The following is a 19822-nucleotide window of genomic DNA, read 5'->3' as shown; positions in this document are numbered from 1 at the left end:
TTTATGTAATCGATGACTTATTTCTTGGTGACTTTAGCATATCATATGGTTTTGTTTCATCATGTAAATATATGATAAAAACTCATTTTACATTCCTTCATTTAATGATTGCCTGTTCAGTACAAGACATTGAGTTAGGCTTCATGGGGCAGGAGGTATTGGTGGGGTAAATATTAGTTGACACCTAGTCTGAGAAGTTTAAAAACCATTAGAAGGAATTTAAAATGTAAGTAAATAACTATAAATTCTCTCCTCTCTCTATATATATGTATGTATATGTATATAGATACAGGTGTAGTAGGCATGTGTATACACATATATGTACACTATAAAAGGTGTAAGTAAATACCTAAATACAAAGGAGAAGCATGTTAAGTATTATGAGGAGACATAGAGAAACTGCTATTTAGGGAAAGTAAAGTTTCTTATAGCTGTGCAGTTTCTTGAAGGCTTCATGGCTATGATGATACTTGAGACTTGAAGGATGGGTAGCATTTGACCATTGGGAGTTAATAGGAAGAAATTGCAATGCAAAGACATTCCACACATTGGGATTGCTGAAACAAGGACATAGCATAGAAAATCAGAAGCTTTATTTTGGCTAGACCATGGCAGAGTTGAAGGGAACTTAAAGAGACAAGGTTTGATTTTTTTTTTTTTTTTTTTTTTTTTGGTCTTTTTAGGGCCGCACCCAAAGCGTATGGGTAACTACTCTTATGGACGTTCCCAAGCCAGGGGTCGAATTCGACCTATAGCTGCCGGCCTACACCACAGCCACAGCAATGCCAGATCCTTAACCCAGTAATCGAGGCCAGGGATCAAACCTGTGTCTTCAGGGATACTAGTCAGATTCATTACTGCTGAGCCACAACAGGAACTCTCACAAGGTTTGATTTATGAACAAAATGGAATGGTCCCCATTCCTCTTACTTTTGTTTCATTTTATAAAACTTTATTGAGCTTTTTTATTTGCTGCATACTCTTTTTTACTCCGTGAAACCAATCAATAATAAAACCAGAATGGAGAACAAAACATATCTGGAAGCCAATCATGATGCTCTCTTACATGTAGCGTACAGAATAACCTTTGAGAAGTCCCTCTTTCTAGGGCATTGAGAAAGCAAATACTTTATTAAGCAAAGAAAAATCATAATTTTATAAGCCATTTTATCACTACAGACTTTTGTCATGATGCTTGAGACAAGTAAGAATTTTTTCATTCTTTGCATCTCTGCAAATTCTATGCATGTTTTGCTTTGAATGGAATTGACTCTTATCTTTGCAGCTATGAACCCCGGAAGTACTTTATATGAGACGCAGATATTGGAGTTAGGGAGAATGTGTTTATTTGATTATGTTTAGATATAATTATTCAGCAGAATTTCTAAGCCCAACAAAATATGATCCTTTCATTCATTCACTCAGTGAATATTTATTGCATTCCTACTATGCCCCATGTACCATTGTATGGGAAATCAGGGGTATTCTTATTTTAAATTTAGTTTAAAATTAGCAGTTTGATTACATTTAAGGTGAACTGCTTTGGGATAGATAAGAAATTCTTAAAAACACATGAACACGTCTAGTATCTTGCCAAGTACACTCAGGAATTAAAAAACACTCATTCAGCATTTTCCATTAGGGAGTAGACTTCATAGCTGTAAGAGTATCTGGTTGGTCTGAGAAATGGCCAAACTAAACCAAGCGGCTTGAAGTAGTAATTCATTTTGCAGCCATGTAGTAGCCACTGGTGAAAATGTGTGAGTTAAATACACACATTTACCCCGTATTCCTACAAAATCAACTGTGAACTGCAGGAGTTCGTGGAGGTGTGAGGTGCAGATCAACAAATTTACTACTTCCCTTCTAGGTCACAGCACATGTGCCCCTGCCCACTCCCCTCCTGGGAGGCCCCCAACATTGAATAGATAATGAGATCAGAAAGGCATGGTCCCTGCCCAAGGTCCGGGTAAAGGTTCTGTGTTCTTTCCAAAATGATCTCTCAGAGCAATAACTAATTTTATCCAAAATGTGTATATCAGCCTTGCTATCTTAAAATCAGAGATTTTGGGGAGTTCCCGTCGTGGCACAGTGGTTAATGAATCCGACTAGGAACCATGAGGTTGCGGTTTCAATCCCTGGCCTTGCTCAGTGAGTTAAGGATCCGGCGTTGCCATGAGCTGTGGTGTAGGTTGCAGACGCGACTCGGATCTGGTGTTGCTGTGGCTCTTGCATAGGCTGCCGGCTACAGCTCCGATTCGACCCCTAGCCTGGGAACCTCCATATGCCGAGAGAGTGGCCCAAGAAATGGCAAAAAGACAAAAAAAAAAAAATTAGAGTTTTTGTTTTTTGTTTTTTTGGTAACTTATTAGAAAGATGTTAACAAATGACAGAATTCTGATATGGTGGTTTTATTAACTACATTCACAGAAAGTTTTGGTAGAAAGCAATAGGACCAATAGATCTGCCAGCAAAAGTGGTGGGCAATGCAGCGTGCTCAGCTTTCTCCCTGAGGTGTGTGCTACTCTTGGAAAAGCTGGCCTTGACAATTCTTGGGGCATCTTTGTGCTCTCCCATGATGAATATTGTCTCAGGTTTGGGGTCTGTCTGGCAGTGTTGCAGCTCCCTACGCCAGCCTTCCTGAATTACCTCTTGCTCCCGTGCAGTCCATATTACCTGCTGTACCAGGGAGTCTTCACAGCACGTGTTTTGTGACCACACTAGCCATTCATCTTCCATCCACTTTAATTTTTCCTCTTCACCTCCCCAACCTCTTAATCTTGGAGGGCTCCCCATTCTCAGACCTCTTCTCCTTTCTCTTGACGTCTTTTCCATGAGTGAGCTTCATGGCCTTGAACAGGTCTGTACGTTACCTCCTATTTTGTCTTCAGGCCTTACTTCTCCCCCTAACTCCAGACTCATACATTGTATATATATATATTTTTTTTCTTTCTTTCTTTTTATGGCCACACCTCCAGCATACAGAAGTTCCCAGGCTAGGGGTTGAATCAGAGCTGCAGCTGCAGCCTACGCCACAGCCACAGCAAGACTGGATCCAAGCCACGTATGCAACCTATGCTGCAGCTTGTGGCAACATCGGATCCTTAACCCACTGAGTGCAGCCAGGGATCACATCCACACCCGTACAGAGACAATGTCAGCTCCTTAACGTGCTGAGCCACAATGGGAACTCCAGTATCTATAGATTTATAGAATACTCAGATATCCAGATATATAGACATACTGGGATCTCTAGTTGGATTTCTGTGAGTCCAACTCAAACCTGATATGACCAAAACAAAGCTGATTTTCATCCTCAAACGTGCTTCTCTCTGGATGTTCTCCATGTTAATAAGGATTACTCTGTACTTGTAGTTGCTCAGGCTTTATAAAGACCTTAGACCCTTCCCTCATCCTACACCTCCTAGCCATTAGCATAGCCTATTGATTTCACCTTAAAAGTGTGTCCAAGGTGTGACTACTTTTTATCAGCTCTGCTGTTGTAAGCCTGGTCTGGGCCTCAGTTTTCTGTACCCTGAATTACAGCTGTAGCCTCCCAACTGGTCCATCCCTGCCCACCTCTCAGACTAAGTTTAGCACATCATCTAAAGAATGGTTTTTGTTTATTTATTTTGCTTTTCAGGGCCTCACCTGCAGCATATGGAAGTTCCTAGACTAGGAGTCGAATTAGAGCTGCAGCTGCCGGCCTACACCACAGCCACAGTAACACAGGATCCCAGCTGCATTTGTGACCTACATCACAGCTCACGGCAATGCCCGATCCTTAACCCACTGAGCGAGGCCGGGAATCAAACCGCATCTTCATGGGTACTAGTCAGGTTCATTACTGCTGCACCACGATGGGAACTCCCTAAAGAATCGCTTTCAAAGGGATGTCAGCTTATAGGTTCCTCTGTGTAAAACCTTCCAAAGCTTCCTCTTCTCAAGGGTAAGAGACCGTGTTGTCATCTACAAGACCCTAGATGACCTTCCTTCCTGCTGCCATCTCTGACTTTGTTCTCCCAAATGCTTCATGTTAGCCTCTGTGACATTCTGCAGGACACTAAAAGAGCCTTTGCCTCGGGGCTTGGCACATGCTACAGCCAGATCCCTCACCTCTTTCAGGTCTCCATTCAAATGTCATCACCAGTGAGGGCTTTTTAACGTACCCTGCTTGAATGGTGGCCTCTTTTCCTGGTCCTTAGCTCCCCTCCCCCAGCCTGGACCCTCTTCTCCATTTTCTCCTTCCTTTTTCTCCTTAGCACATACTATGTATTTTATTTGTTTACCATCTGTCTTCTCTCATCAGAGAGTAAGCTCCATGGGGCAGGAGGTTTGTCTGTTTTCTTCACTCCTGATTCCCTGGGTGCTTGGCCAGTTGCTCACATGTCAGTGCTCAGCAGAAATGCTGAGTGAGGACTGTCATATTCCAGTCCTGCTCTTCATTTGTTCTTTGGAGAGTTTGGAACGAACAAGCCGGCCCACCTGCCTGGCCCCCCGTCACATGTAGTCTTTTGACTCTGCACCTCTGCTCTGGCTGCTATGCGTTCCTGCAGTCCCCTCCTGCCATTGGGCTTTGTACATGTTGTTCTACCTGGAGACCGTTCTGCTTCCAGCCTTCACCCCCATCCCGTCTTCATTAGATGTCAGTTCCAGCGTGACTGCTGGGTGCAAAGGAAACTTGACAAGCAAATTTCCACGTTCTTTTCCATTCTGGCACTTCTGCGAGTTTGCCTGTTCCACTGTCCTGGAAGTTCTGTGAGAGCATGTTTTTATTTATCACTGTGTGCCCAGCAGTGCCTGGTATGTGGGCTCTCAGGACCTATTTGATAAATAAATAGAAGAATGAGAGTTTTATGGGCCGCTGAGTCCTGTAGAGAGGGAAGTGAAAGTGGCATTGGAGGAAAACAGCACCTTGTTTTATGTGTAAGGAAAGAAGCTGAAAACTTATTTATGGAAGTCTAAGGATTAAAAGTAATTTTAAAAGTTTGGGGATTACTTACTGCAGTTGCACTTGGCCAGGCAGGGGGGTGGCCGGGAGAGGGTGGCTGATTATTCATTACTGTGGTCAAAGAACACAACTACAGCAAATCACACGGAGGCATTAGTTGGTCTGGAGCCATTCCCTTGCACACTTGTTTCATAAAGAATAAGGACAGTTGAGCAAATGAAATCATGCTTTTCAAGTTTTGAATGCCGATTCGGGAAAACAATGTTCCGTAAGTCAGGTAGTCAAGAGAGTCTAGGAAGGGATGTCAGGCTATGTAATTGTTCTAGGATGACAGAATTTGAGTTGAGATGTAGAAGGAAGAGGTTCTGTTTCATAGACTGAAGTTTTGGTGTTTGAGGGTAGAACCCACTCAGTAGAGTCAGAGTAAATAGTGAGAGGGTCTCAAAGAGCACTTATTCAGACTAGAATGCCTGTCTTGTCACATGTTTAAGTTTCAACGATTGCATGTGAATTTTCACCTGTTTCATTCTCTTCTCTTAGCCTCTACTACAAGCTACCGAGCTAAAAATTGTCGGTTGCATGGCTCCAGAATGCAAGGCAGTGCCCGGTGGAGGCATCCCCCAGCAAGATGAACTTGCAGAAATTTTTGGTTTTAGAGGAATGATTTGGGATAATGACAAAACAGGAACGACACAAAGTTTGAGAATCAGTGATCTAATCCTTTCCCACTGCCTCCATTAGGCATGAAACATAAATCATTCCAATAAACAGGTATCTTATCTAAAAGATCCTTTTGAGAGGATAGATATCACAGCCTCCTGTTTGAGAATTTCTCCATTACTGATGTAACTTGGCTCTTTCTGACCTGCACTCCAGCTGCTAGCGTTTGCCTGCCTTTTTTTTTTTTTAGTTAACACGGGAGTCGAGACCATCTGGCTACCGCTCTTGGCGTGGTAGACCTGGGTGGCACATCACTGCCATTTTTAATAATATGTCCTGTTTTCACCCCATGCTCTTATATTAATAAGCCCTCAAAATAATAAATCACACTCTCCCTAATTTACACTAGGGGGCCCTCTTTGGTAGCTCATGTCCCACAAATGGGGTTTTCTCTTTAAATTAAGAGTACATAGACGTTTAAGGAAGAGTGCCAGTATGTTTCTTTGCTTATTTTAAACCAATAAACCTTTTGTCTTATTAAAATTTAAGTTCATGCTAATTACGAAAGACTGCTCTGTTGAGATAATAGAAAACATCCTGGATTCTCAGAATCACAATTTTCAGTTTTAATATTCTTATCGGTCCTTGCTGTTGCTTCAGGATGTCAGCAGTCTTTTTCTCAGCTGTACAGAGAGCCCTCCGTTTTTCTGGTGACTTCAAGTTACATTTTATCTTTTGATGAGGCGGTTGGGGGTGGGGGTAGGGGAATGGAGTGTTAAAAAAAAGTATTTAAAAAAGGACAGGTCAGCACTTAGTAAAATGGAGAGTTTGGGAGACAGTTAATGGACCGGTATCCATAATATTTGCATTGAAAACAAATCTGGAGGAATTCCTAGAACTTTCTGTAACTTTTTCCCTGTAACCAAGGAGAAAGCATATCTTGCCTAACAACGATGATGCCAGTAACAACAGCAGCTAACGTTTCTGTGTGTTTATGAGCCAGTCATTGTACTTAAATTGTAAACTCATTCACTTTAATTCTCATTACATCCCTGTGAGGTGGGTATTACTTCTGCATTTAATGGATGAGGAAACTGAGCCTCAGAGAGATTTAGTAGCTTATACAGGGTCCCTTAGCCAGGAAGTGGTAGGTCTATAGTTTGAACCCAGGCAGCCTGGCGCCAAGTCTTTTACTTTTTAGCAGTACATCTAGCTCAAGACATTGTTTGCAAAACAGTCTGATAACTATCTCATGCTCAGTTGGGTGCTTAACATTTTCTAGATTTATACTGAAAAAAATTTCCTCTTTGTCAACCAGTAATTTATAGCATCACCATCTCCAGGCTTTCCAACCTCATGTCTTACTCCATTCAGATACATCCACCAAAATGAGCTTTCTAAATTCATAAGATTACCTTGTCACTGCTCCCATATGACACCTTTTGGGATGACTCTCCCTGGCAGAGGCTGACCAGCCTCATCTGTACCAGTTCTTCTCGACTAGGCTCCGATTTCTCCTCCACTTCCACCCAGTAATCACCTTACTGTGTCATGGCCCCTTGCTTTTATTATTTCCTCTTCGTGGAAAACCTTTTCCTCCTGTCTTACTATGTGTAGGCTGGTACAGCAAAAATACCACAAACTGGCTTTCTTATGAACAGCAGAAGTTTATTGCTCACAGTTCTGGAGATTGAAATCTGAGAGCAGAGTGCCGGCATGGTCAAGGGAGGGCTCTCTTCTGAGTCACAGACCTCTCATTGTACTCACAGGGTGGAAGGGGCTAGAGGTCTCTATGGGGCCTCTTTTTTTTTGTGCACCTGTAGCATGCAAAAGTTCCTGAGCCAGGGGTCAAACCTGGGCCACAGCAGCAACCTGAGCCACAGCAGTGATAACACAGATCCTTAACCTGAGCAGGGAACTCCTATGAGATCTCTTTTATGAGGGCACTAATCCCCTCATGTGTGCTCCACCCTCATGACCTAATCATTCTCCAAAGCCCCCCACTTCCTAATACCATCATCTTTAGGGTTAGGATTTCAGCATAGGAATTTTAAGGTGACACAAACATTCAGACCCTAGCACCCATTCCTCTTCCACTGGTGGATTCATTCTTTTCAGTCTTTCCTTTACATGCATCGGAATCCACCTGCTTGAAATTGAGAAAAAAAAATGTATATGTCCAAGTTACATCCCCAGAAATTCTAATCCCTTGGTTCTTGGAAGAGGCTTGAGCACCAGTATGTCAACAGTACCTTATGATTCTGATATAACAGCCAGGTCAACAAGCCTCTGAAATGTTTTTACTCAGAGGTCACATCCTGCAGGAGGTCTTTTTGGAAAGCTGGCTTGGAGAGGAACACCTGCGTGCACTATGGCCTGTGCTGTCACTGCGGCTGCCACGGTGCATTGTACCGACCACTTTGTGTGTGACCACCTTTAGAGATTAGCAGCTCTCAGAGGGCAACCACGGATGTTGATCATCTCGGATCTTTAGCCAGCAGCACAGGGCCTGGCCCAGCATCTCTACGACTGTTGCACTGAACTGCCATAGCTTTAGGGGGTTTTCTGCCTTGTGATCCCCTCTTGATCTCACTCGTTGGCAAACAGCATGATTCATTCTGAAACAGAGTTCAGTAAAGGCCAAGGACGGAGGTTGTCATTTAAAGAACTGCCATTCAGACTTCCGTGTTTAGGTAAAGAGCAAGGTCTTACCTCTTTTCAGCTCATCTTCTAAATTTAAACCGACTCTAAAAATATGGATGATTTATTGCTTCCTTTTCCCCCACTGACTTTTGGTTCAGACTCTGGGTTTTGGCAAGAACTGAAAGATTTTACTTTCTGCCGGCCACCTTAAAGTTAAGACCCGTCAGGTTGTATGTTAAATCAAACCGGAAGCGTTTTTGTTTCTGTCCTCCCTGCTGTCCTCCTCCCGTCAGACAGCATTACTGTACCGTTCTGAATGCGGAGCCCTGATGCTGGAGGCAGCAGCTGGGGCCCAGTAACCGGTGATGTATCGTGGTTCGTGTGTGCTCATGTGTACATCAGGTTTGTTGAATCTGAGGCATGAAGTCTCCATACGCATAGCCCAAATTAGAGTTTTTTCCTCTCACCAAAAGTATAATGAGAGAGAACCAGCTTACTCAGCATAGCAACATTTTCAAAATAGCCCTCCTGGTCCCCCATGAGCCTCTCCCTTCCCCATTAGAAATCCAAACTAAAAAAATTATCTCCCTTCCAGCTCACTTACTCTGTAATTACAAGGTATTAGGCTGGTGGGCTCTCTATAGGTTGTGTCTTCTTTTAACGTTATATGCCAAGCCTTTTTAATTTTGAGCTTCTCTGTGGATGTAGTTTTAATGAAACACTTACTATATTGAAGAAAAGATAGAGTTAGGGGGAAATCAGAGGAGGAAGGGAGCAGAGACAAGCAAAGAATAATAGTCTGTAACTCAACAGCAAGCATGGCTTATGAAGATCAAGTTGTATTTCTGCTTCATGAATCATTGTCAGACAAATTAAGAACATATTGTTTCTTATTTATCTATTGTCAAGGATGCAATCTCAGGCATTGCGAATAAATCTTGATTTTCATAAGCTCAGCTGACACTGTGGAGCCACAGAGCATAAAACTTGCATCTAATAAACAAAGCGCGATGTGGAACGGCAGGGAGTGTAATACAGCATGACTTGAAGCTGCACCCTGTTCCATGGCCCTGGTGTCAGGGATATTCCTTAGTAGGAAGGAATTGTGCTAGACCAAGAGTTTGTTGTATCTGTTGTAAGAAGAAGTTCTAGTTTTAGGTGCATTATTCCCCCAGATCTTAGAGATTGGGGGTAATTACTTTCAGCTCTTGTTTGGTGCGTCCTTGTTTGGTGGATCTTTGTATCCACCCACTCCCCCCGGCCTCCCTCCCCTACCTTCCCCCAGTGAGTGATTGGTGTTAAATTCCTAACCCACGCCTGTTTTATGGGCACCTCTACAATGGACTGGTTGCCCAATTTTCATGCACTGTTTGATGTTGCTACTTGGGAGAGTCCTTAGAGGACTCCTAGCTGACTGAAATTCCTAAAAGAAATTTTTGTTTGGAATTCTTGAAGTTGAAATATGGAAATTATATTTCAATTTGATTAAAAACAAAGGGTCTTGGGAAAGGATATATAGTATAAATCTTTAAAATAATAAAAGTAACAATAATTTAAATATTTTAAGTATTACTAAAACACCACTTTCCCAAATCCTACAACATCAAAATTAGTGCCATAAAACTTGTAGCTTATTTTTGACTTTAAAGAAATGCTCCTTTAAAACTAGTGTGCACTGACAGGAAGCAGGTCCAGTGCCTGGTGATAGATGGATGAGATTGATCACCAAGGGGTCAGGGAACTTGTTTGGAGTAATGGAAATGTAGAAGCTTGTCCAATCTCATTTAACTATACTTATAATGAGTGTATTTTGTTGTATGTAAATTGTACCTCAGAAGTTCGTTTTCCAAATTTTTAATGCTCCCCGATTTAGTGACATTAAACTTAAGGGAAGCTATGACCTTTAATGTTACTGCTCACTGCTACTAAACAACTAAATGAACTATTTAAATGGTAGCTGGGTAAAATCCAGATGCGAGTAAGTTATTAAGAAGAAACTAGAAGCATGTGCAGTTTGTCACTGCTGCCTGGGGGTCATGGTTGAGACCTTACACCATCGCTTGTCCAGGTGTCCCTGTCAATGAGATGGTCTAGGCTGGTTGGGCCCAACACAGGAGCAAGAAGGAGACCAAAGGTGAAGTGGTTTCTAAATGTACCTCAATTCCTTTGGCCAGTTGTTGCGAAGCTCTTTGGTGAATAACAGAACTCAAGCCAAGGTCGCCGAGGAACTGGGCATGCAGGAATACGCCATCACCAATGACAAGACCAAGAGGCCTGTGGCCCTTCGGACCAAGACATTGGCAGACCTTTTGGAATGTGAGTCCTATAGGATAAAGCTTTTCTCTTCACCTGCAGGTTCAAAGTTTAAATCAAATGGTCCAACATTTATGCTGCTTCTCCTTATTATTTATTATGTTCTGATTAAAGAAGTCTCTTTTCTATTTTAATTTTTATTTACGCTTTTCTCTGAAGCATAAATTTCCCAAATCCTATAACATCGAAATTAGCACCATAAAACTTGAAGCTTATTTTTGACTTTCAAGAAATGCTCCTGATTGGGATGGAAATGCTATAAAATTGGGTTTTGATGATCGTTGTACAACTATAAATGTAATAAAATTCATTGAGTAATAATTAAAAAAAAAAACTAATGTACACTGACAGAACAGAAAGCAGGTCCAGTGCCTGGTGGTAGATGGATTAGATTGATCACCAAGGGGTCAGGGAACTTGTTTGGAGTGATGAGGGAGAATTACTTGGAATTAAGATGTGAAAAATGAATTTACGTTCAATTGGTGTTCAGTGTGGCATACCCTCCCCGCCCCCCCGCCTCCGCACTCCTCCATCTTAATGCTGGGCCATCACATCTCTCTCTGAGAAACAGTAACAGAATGTGAAGATTGGTGATGCTGAATCACAGGTGTTTTTGCCACTCAGCAGCCTTTAGATAGGGACGTAGAAGAAAGAAGGGTAATTTATTCACTAAATACTAAAACTATTTTCTGTTGTTGTGAATGAGCTCAAAGCTCTATAGACAGTGTTGTCATCTTTTACAGTTTCCGATGTGGTCTGGTAGCATTATAAGTAATCCTGTTATAGCTAACAACTGAAGGATTATACACACAATCGTATTGTTTCTGATACTACTTAAAAATAAGTGAGCTGTTCACTGGCCTCTGGAACTTTTTTTTTTTTAATGTTATAATCTTTTTGACAGTTGGAATTACATACAAATGTTAAAGTCCAGCTGATTTTACAAAGTGCAAAAGCAATCTGACTAAGGCACTTAAAAGAACTTCTTTTTCAACTAAAGGAAAGTAACTTAAGATTAAAATTACAAGAAAATTAAGTGATCTGTCTCACTGGCCTTTTTTTTTTTTTTAGATAAAAAGTTATTTTTATCCCTTCTTTTATCCCATTTGCTTTTGTAGTTAAGATACCTTAAGATACCTTTTAATGAATTCATCTTTGAGATCACTGTTTATTAATGCCAATTTGGTTATTTTGCCACTAAGCCCAATTTCAGGTTATTCTTTGGGCAGATTGAATCTATAAAGTGTCCCATTTCTGTTCATGAAATGTAACACAAACCCTTGTAAATGGGTGATCTCCTTAAGACTTGGTGTTAAGAATAGCAGGCCCCAAGCATATGCTCATTCTGGCATCGTATCTGATCTTCAGGTTTTATTTTGATTTATTTGGTGTTAACATGTTTGTGTTCCCAGATATCATTCTTTCTCTACTGTACAACAGCATTTTGGGTATCATTTTTAACTAATTATTCATTTAGCCCTTAGCCAAATGTAGTTTGGTCTTATACTGTATATTACATCCTAATCATTCATGTATATTGCTGCTTCTAATATTAGTGATAAAGAGTAGTTCTCATTTGAAGAAAGATGAAATGGTAATGCTAAAAAGTAAAGAGGGCTTGAAAATTGAAAACCTTATGAAAACGTTCCTTAAAAGTCTAGGTCCTGTATCTTTCTGGCAGTGCATTGTGGTTTATTTTTTAATGTTGTCTTTTTCAGCATTTATCGCAGCCCTATACATTGACAAGGACTTGGAATATGTTCATACTTTCATGAATGTTTGTTTCTTTCCACGACTAAAAGTAAGATCATAGAAAATTTAAATCGGTTGTATGTTCTATGCCTGGTGATTCTAGAAACCTTTACTAAATGCTTTTTGGGGACTTGCTGCAGGAGTTCATTTTGAATCAGGATTGGAATGACCCCAAGTCCCAGCTTCAGCAGTGTTGTCTGACGCTTAGGACGGAAGGAAAAGAGCCGGACATTCCTCTGTACAAGTAAGTACAGCTGCCTTGGGCCATCAGCCCCTGTAAGCTGAGCATTATGCTCCATGTGCCTGGAGGAAGAGCTAATCACTGCAGGGTAGTGGTTACAGAGTCCTGGTGGTGACTTCAGCACTGAAGCTTTGGGCCTCTCAGTCCTTCAGCTCCAGTAAGTGAGTCACCTGTGATTATGTGTGCTTTCTCCTCTCCTCTCTGAAACACTCAGTGAACTGCTCCCTGGGAGCAGGACATGCTCAGGTGTTCAGATAAAGATAAGAAAAATTTAGGTTAGGAGTTCCCGTCATGGCTCAGTGGTTAACGAATCCGACTAGGAACCATGAGGTTGTGAGTTCTATCCCTGGCCTTGCTCAGTGGGTTAAGGATCCAGCATTGCCGCGAGCTGTGGTGTGGGTCACAGACGCAGCTTGGATCTGGCATTGCTGTGGCTGTGGCGTAGGCTGCAGCTGTAGCTCCGATTAGACCCCTAGCCTGGGAACCTCCATATGTGGGAGCGGCCCTAGAAAAGGCAAAAAAAGACAAAAAAAAGAACAAAAAAGAAAAATTTAGGTTAGCGTAGGTTGCAGACGCAGCTCGGATCTGTTGTTGTTGTGGCTGTGTCTGTGGTGTAGGTTGGCAGCTCCTATTTGACCCCTAGCCTGGGAACTTCCATATACTGAGGTGTGGCCCTGAAAAGAGAAAAAAAAGAAAAATTTAGGTTACGTTGTTTTTATATACATTTTTATATTTGTCTTTTTATTTCTTATAACCCCTACTGGCCTACACGTCCAGATTAAGTGGGGTGTGCTTACTTAAAATGGTATCTGGCTGTCTCTGTCCACTCTCTCTGAAGCCCTGTTGGCCTCTGGCCCTTCAGTCACTGTAAGAAGCTGGGCAGTTCTTCACCACTGCTGTGTTATTCAAATATTTGGAACTTTCCTTTCCAGAATATGTACCCAAAGCTGCTCTGTACTGTTAAATATCTTTAGTAATAAATCCTTATCCTTTGAGTGATAGCCAAAAGTCATTCAAAGGAAGTGCAGGTTACAACACACCTAATGCCAGTTTTGATGAAAACAGGAGGTTTGACTCTGAAATAGAGTAATTAGTTTGAGACATTCAGAGACGGTTTCAGAAGGTGGTTTCAAAGAGGAATTATAAAAGGGAAGGCTTGTCAGCATAGGTGGATTTCCTACCCAGGTATGGTCGGTCTGATATGTGTTTTTAAGATTGTTTTAAAGAATCCAGTTTCAGTATCGGCTTACCCCTTGCCACATGGGTGCAAGTACACACGTCCGTGAGAGTGTTTCATCTGGAACAAAAGCCCCTCTCCTGTGGGCTCTCTCAGACTTCATGGTACTCAAGGGAAAACACCGGAGTGGCAGTCGGGAATTTTAAATCCTTTTTTATGTTTTTATTTAATAGTCACAACACGTTATAGGCTTTTTCACTAAAAGAAAAACTGAGGCCAAGAGAAGGTTGAGTCACCCCACAGCAGGCTACTATAAATTGTCCCAAGAAGCTGTCACTGCTCAACAATGTTTCCTTTATTTGTTGGGAAAAAAACCCAAATGTTTAGAAATAGCACTTTAATACGTGCCCAATAGGCATAATGAATATCCAAACTGTATTACATGAAAGGCTCAAAGTATTTCCTCATCAAAGTGATAATTAAAGTTCAATAAATAAAATGAGGATGATAAATTTCGCATACCGCAGGCATGATTACTATAATAAGCGCCACCTTTAAGAAGCCACCCGTGTACTTTCATCCCAGCGAATGCATAAACACAAAGGAAATGACTGCTCCTTCTCATAAACCCCCCAAATGAAAGCAAGCGGTGAGCTTGTTCTTTTTTATCAAGATGATGGGGTTGTTTTACATAGTTTTTTTCAAGATTACTGTGTTCATTCCATTATCTTTGTTGGCTACTTTTAATTTCCCTTTTCCATGAAGCTATCAGTTTGACCGCATTTGAAATCTACACCTTGTCATTAAAATCCACAGTACCTGGGGTTTTGTTTTTGGCAGTCGTGTTGTGTACTCTGCCCTATAGCATACCGTTGAAACCATCTCCGATGTTCCAGAAGTTAAATCTATTTTCTGATCTTTTAGATAAGATACCAGACATTAGGGAAAAAATCCATAAAGGATGCGAACCCATTCAGCTGTGGTTTGAGGTGTATTAGCCAAATATTTATTGTCTTTAGCTGTGATTAGCACTGAAAAACAGAGAACAAACTGAAATGGCTAAGTTTACACTGATGAAAGTTTGTTAATTTTGTGATCCTTGGAAGAACACTGAAATTATTTAAAAATATTTTACACCTCACTCTTTGCCTTCAAATACTGCATATAATGCTTTGGGGGAATTATATATGTAACATAAATACTTAGATATATATAAATCCACTGTAGAGTTTTTTAAATTTCCACTCAAAACTCTCTATTTGTCAGATTAGCAAGTCAAAAACTTACTCCTTTATTTTTCTAGTTATGTTTACCTTCCTCTCTCTAAGCAGTAAGTCCCCTGTTTTTCCTGGAGCTGCATACTGGCAGTAACAGTAGAGTAACACGTCATGTAATGCACATCCTTTTCCTTGTCCTTCAGGACTCTGCAGACAGTCGGGCCATCCCATGCTAGAACCTACACCGTGGCCGTCTACTTCAAGGGAGAGAGAATCGGCTGTGGGAAAGGACCAAGGTATGAGGAGAAGAAGCCTTGAATTTCTTGTGTCTGAGATGTCCCTGCTTGGTATTTCCAAACTCTGCAACCTGTCCTTTTAAACTTAGAGTATGGAGTGTTTGAGGGTAATAGCAAAGTAAATCCCAGGGATTAATGTGCCCACCAAGTCCAGCCCCACACTTGAGAATCGACCTTGAATAGTGGGAACACCACTGCGTAAAGGGCTTTGGCCACCTTGAGAAAACCAATTACCTGGTGCACAGGTAAGGTCTGTCCAGTCTGAGTTACCCCCGAGAGTACTGAATTTTGCTGCAGGCGTTTTATAAAACATGTCATGCATGACACTTGATCTCCTGTCACTCCTCACCTGAGCTTTGTAGAGATGCTCACATCTTCAGGTAAAAAGAATTATATATGTTATCACCTTTCTTTGAAACGTCCAAGTGATTTTAAACTGAGACATGATTTGAAGTCTGCCTATACATATATTTTTTTACTCTTTGCCTCTTAAACTTTACACTGAGAATGTTCAAAATTTAAGTAAGAAATACTTCAGCCCTAATATAAATGGAAGGCATTTTGTTGCAGTGTCGAAGGTGTGGAACGGATAACATGAACAGGCTTTGTGCAAATAAATGACATTTCTGCATGCCTTTGTGTGTATTCCTCCAGTGCAATTCAGCATGTAATAGTAGAAGCAATCAGATAAAATTTTATGTGCTAAACATGAAAATCAGCCTGAATAATTTGGAGCCATACTTTCTGTTTTTGGAAAAAAAAAAAAAAATCTTTAAATTAAAGCATACCTTTTCTTTATTTTATTTAATAGTATTCAGCAAGCGGAAATGGGAGCAGCAATGGATGCACTTGAAAAATGTAAGCCTATCTCTTTTTCTATAATTGTATGTTCATAATGTAATGAGTGTTTTATGGAAAGAAAATGGGGAAGTAGAAAAATGGTAAAGTACCGATAAAATGTGATCTTCCTTTCTTCATAATTATTCTCCACACAGAGTGTAGTAGAGTGTAAGGTATATGTAAAATGAGCTTATAATTTTTTTTAAAAGAGTATTCCCAAATGCTTTTTGATTTTCATTTTCCTTTTTTGTGTGGAGTCCCACTCTCAGCCCAGGCAACATGCATGACTTAGTGTATTTCATTCTATATATTTCTCTGTAACTCTAAAATCTGAAACCAATGAAGGTTTTTTTCCTCTTTAGTTTTTGGCCATTATTTTATTAAAACGAGATATTCACGTACGTCTCTGCATCCTCCTTTGCTTGCTCAGTAATACATCATGGGCAGCCCTGCAGGTCATAGTGCCTCCAATTCATTCTTTCTTAAGGGCCGCATAATATTTCATGCTGTGGCTGTGCCATAGTTTATTCAACTTAAAAATTTTTGGTGGATGCTGCTGCTCTTTATCCCTGTTGACAATGGAAGTCTCGACGTTTGTGCTTTTAGTTCTGGGAGATGGAGTCTCAAGAGTAGGGTGGCTGGGTTGAAGAAATTTCAGTTACATAATTGACCCTGTAGGGAACTGCAGAGTCTTTTGTAAATTGAAGGCATAAGTGCAGGGAAGTTTTCTTCTGAGGTATATTGTGTCGCACAGCAGCACCTGTGGGCAAAACATGACAATGCAGTTCCGTTCTGCTTCAAATACCAGCTCAGTGTGGGCGAGGGCAGAGTGTGGGAAGCTGGAAGTGAAGAGGCCCAGGTGCTCAGCCTAGGAGGGATTCCAGGAAAGGCAGGATGGCCAGGAGCCAGTGGGAATCCGCAGATGATAACTGGAGGGTGTGGGGAGAGAGGAGGCCTGGGGGCAGAAGCTGGTGTTACCAGGGTCCCGTGTCTGTGGAATCTCACTGAGAGTTTTGTTGACTCTGTTGAGGAGCTTTTTTAATCCATTGTGTGTAATCACATATTGCAGTAAAAGTGAGACTCCATTTTCTACCTGTAGGATTGTTAGACATCGTCTTTAGAGTTTTTCTTTGTTTGCTTTCAACCATAAAACAATACTGTTCTGAGGAGTTCCCTTCATGGCTCAGCAGTTAACAAACCTGACTAGGATCCCTGAGGATGAGGGTTCGATCCCAAGCCTCACTCAGTGGGTTAAGGATCTGGCATTGCTGTGGCTGTGGTGTGGGCCGGCAGCTGCAACTCCGATTCAACCCCGAGCCTGGGAACCTCCACATGCCTTGGGTGTGGCCCTAAAATAGCAAAAAAAAAAAAAACAAAAAAAACTGTTCTGAGACTGGCCTCTGCATACGTACTTGTGGGAGTGAATTGTTTAAACTATATGTATCAGGTCCTTAAAGATGTCCATATGCTTTGATCTAGAGATTTCATTTCTAGGAGTCAAACCTAAGAAAATGATTGGAGTTATGAGCTCAAGTTCACATGCCATGATAATTGTGACTCTTTGGTTTGGAGTAAACAAAAAATCGATCACTCAATCAAACTGCATGTTTAAAAGTAGGTGAATGTTTATGGAGTTCACATTGTAGCTCAACAGTAATGAATCTGACTGGTATCATGAGGATGAGGGTTCAATCCCCAGCCCTGCTCAGCAGGTTAAGGATCCCGGCTTAGTGAGCTGTGGTGTAGGTCACAGATGTGGCTTGGATCCTGTGTTGCTGTAGCTGTGCGGTGTAGGCCGGCAGCTGCAGCTCCGATTCGACCCCTAGTGTGGGAACTTCCGTATGCCACAGCTCCGAATTATAGGTAGCTTGTGCTGCTCTCATTCACGCCTGCACCCCTTTGCGATGTTTGTTGTTGGAGCATGTTTGCTGACAAGTGTGTGAACTGACGTTTTTCCTCGTTCCGTGTTTGATTTCTTACTCCATTACCGAGCTCATTCTAGACCACAAATAACAACGGAATTGTGATTTTTAACATTTTAATCAAGATTGCAACTGTGTCAGCATTCTTGCACAGGGTCAGATGTCAAACTAAATTTAGCTCAGATGGTGCTATTGAGTGACCCGTTTCCTCTCACCAAGTGCAAGGGCTCCCCTTGAATTGCTGTTGTCAGTGTAGCTTCGAGCTTCTCATGGTAAACGTCACAAATTGAGTTTTCAGAAATAACGACTTGGGATGTGGCCTACCTTTGTCCATCTGATCTTTTTTTTTTTTTTACTCTTTTTCCAAAAAACTTTAATTGTTGGTAAATAATGGTGATAATACCATTATTCGTTTGAAGGTTTTGATTTAAGCTTTGTAAAAATATACAACTCCCTTTTGCTGTAGCCTTTCATCTCTCCTGGAAATCGCTTGCTGCTAGGAGAGCTATGTTAAAACACCTAGCTGGAAACATTCCGAAGCCACACATCTGTGTTTTAACAGTTCTGTATGTTTCGGTGCCTTTTATGCTTGAGTTCACATCGGATATTGAAATCTGCAGTCGGGCGCTGATCCAGACTTCCATTGTGTTCCTGAATGATAAAAGAAAAAGAGAAGAAAACAAACATTTTTTTTTCTCTTTCCTTATAAAATACAGCTACACAGATTTCATGTGGCTACACATTTGTGTGTATGTGTGAACGTTTAGTTTGCATCATTCTGCGTGCGCACTAGTGGCTCTCCTTTATTAAGTGTAAAATATATCTCCTCGTGTCAGATAACTTTCCCCAGATGGCCCATCAGAAGCGGTTCATTGAACGGAAGTACAGACAAGAGTTAAAAGAAATGAGGTGGGAAAGAGAGCATCAAGAGAAAGAGCCAGATGAGACTGAAGACATAAAGAAGTAAAGGAGGGCACGGAAGTGGTGGCGTATTTACTTGCCTAATAACTGTGACTGTTGCCCATCAGAGACTTAGCCTAGTTTTCCTGGAGACAGTGAATGAAGTGTGCCCATTGAAATAAACACAAAGTCAAATCACTCTTGTTGTTTTACTGATCTCACGTTCGGATTTTAGCTGGGTGGTCTTTGTTACAAAATATTTGATTTCTCTCCTATTTAATGGAAAACCACTTGGGTGAATGTGCATATTCCCTATATTTTGTTCTTTAAATAATAAAATTCAAAAAGTATATTCTGTGTGGAATAGATCCTGTTTTTCTTATCTTTCTCAGTTTGTGACTCCAGACTCTCAACTGACAAACGAAAAATTCACTTTGCCAGATATTTGGGCTACACTCTATTAACGTCTATACTGTTTGAAATCTCTGGACTGTTAACTCAGTTTTTCAGCATTCATCTGGATGTTTATCATGTTCTCAGTTCTCATTGTGCTTAGTCTCACTAACCAGTGACTCCTTTGCCGAAGGTATCCCTTTAACCAGCTAACGGAAAAGGGGGAAAGACTGATATTTGAGTCACATATATTCCTTGAATCACTAGAATAGGGGAGAAATCATGATTTCAAGCCAGATGACACTGGAAATCCTGCTCTTACCCTGGGGTCATTGTTCCCTTTTAGAAGTTTATGGATAGACTTCAGGGAAGTCTCAGAACCTCCTGGAATTGTATTAGATTTTATGTGCGTGTTGGGTTTTGGGAGGGGGTGGGGAGCAGGAAGAGGAGCTTTCATCAGCTTGAAGTGGTCCCTGCAATAAAAGGCTGACATTGCATTAAATGACTTTTTTAATGT

The 19822-nt window shown here is 41.2% G+C and overlaps 1 protein-coding gene across 1 annotated transcript in view; it reads left to right on the top strand.

The window, feature by feature from the left end:
• Positions 1 to 19111, top strand: part of DROSHA (drosha ribonuclease III) — a 120260-nt gene extending 101149 nt beyond the window's left edge. Inside the window, 6 exon segments of the mRNA XM_021077126.1 lie at positions 10429 to 10570; positions 12286 to 12368; positions 12460 to 12563; positions 15158 to 15250; positions 16062 to 16108; positions 18849 to 19111. Of these exon segments, the coding sequence (XP_020932785.1) occupies positions 10429 to 10570; positions 12286 to 12368; positions 12460 to 12563; positions 15158 to 15250; positions 16062 to 16108; positions 18849 to 18979 (600 nt within the window). The 3' untranslated portion in view covers positions 18980 to 19111.

The sequence above is a fragment of the Sus scrofa genome, chromosome 16 (assembly GCF_000003025.6).
Source record: "Sus scrofa isolate TJ Tabasco breed Duroc chromosome 16, Sscrofa11.1, whole genome shotgun sequence".
In the NCBI taxonomy this organism is placed as follows: Eukaryota; Metazoa; Chordata; class Mammalia; order Artiodactyla; family Suidae; genus Sus; species Sus scrofa.
This window is presented reverse-complemented; position numbering and strand designations above follow the sequence as displayed.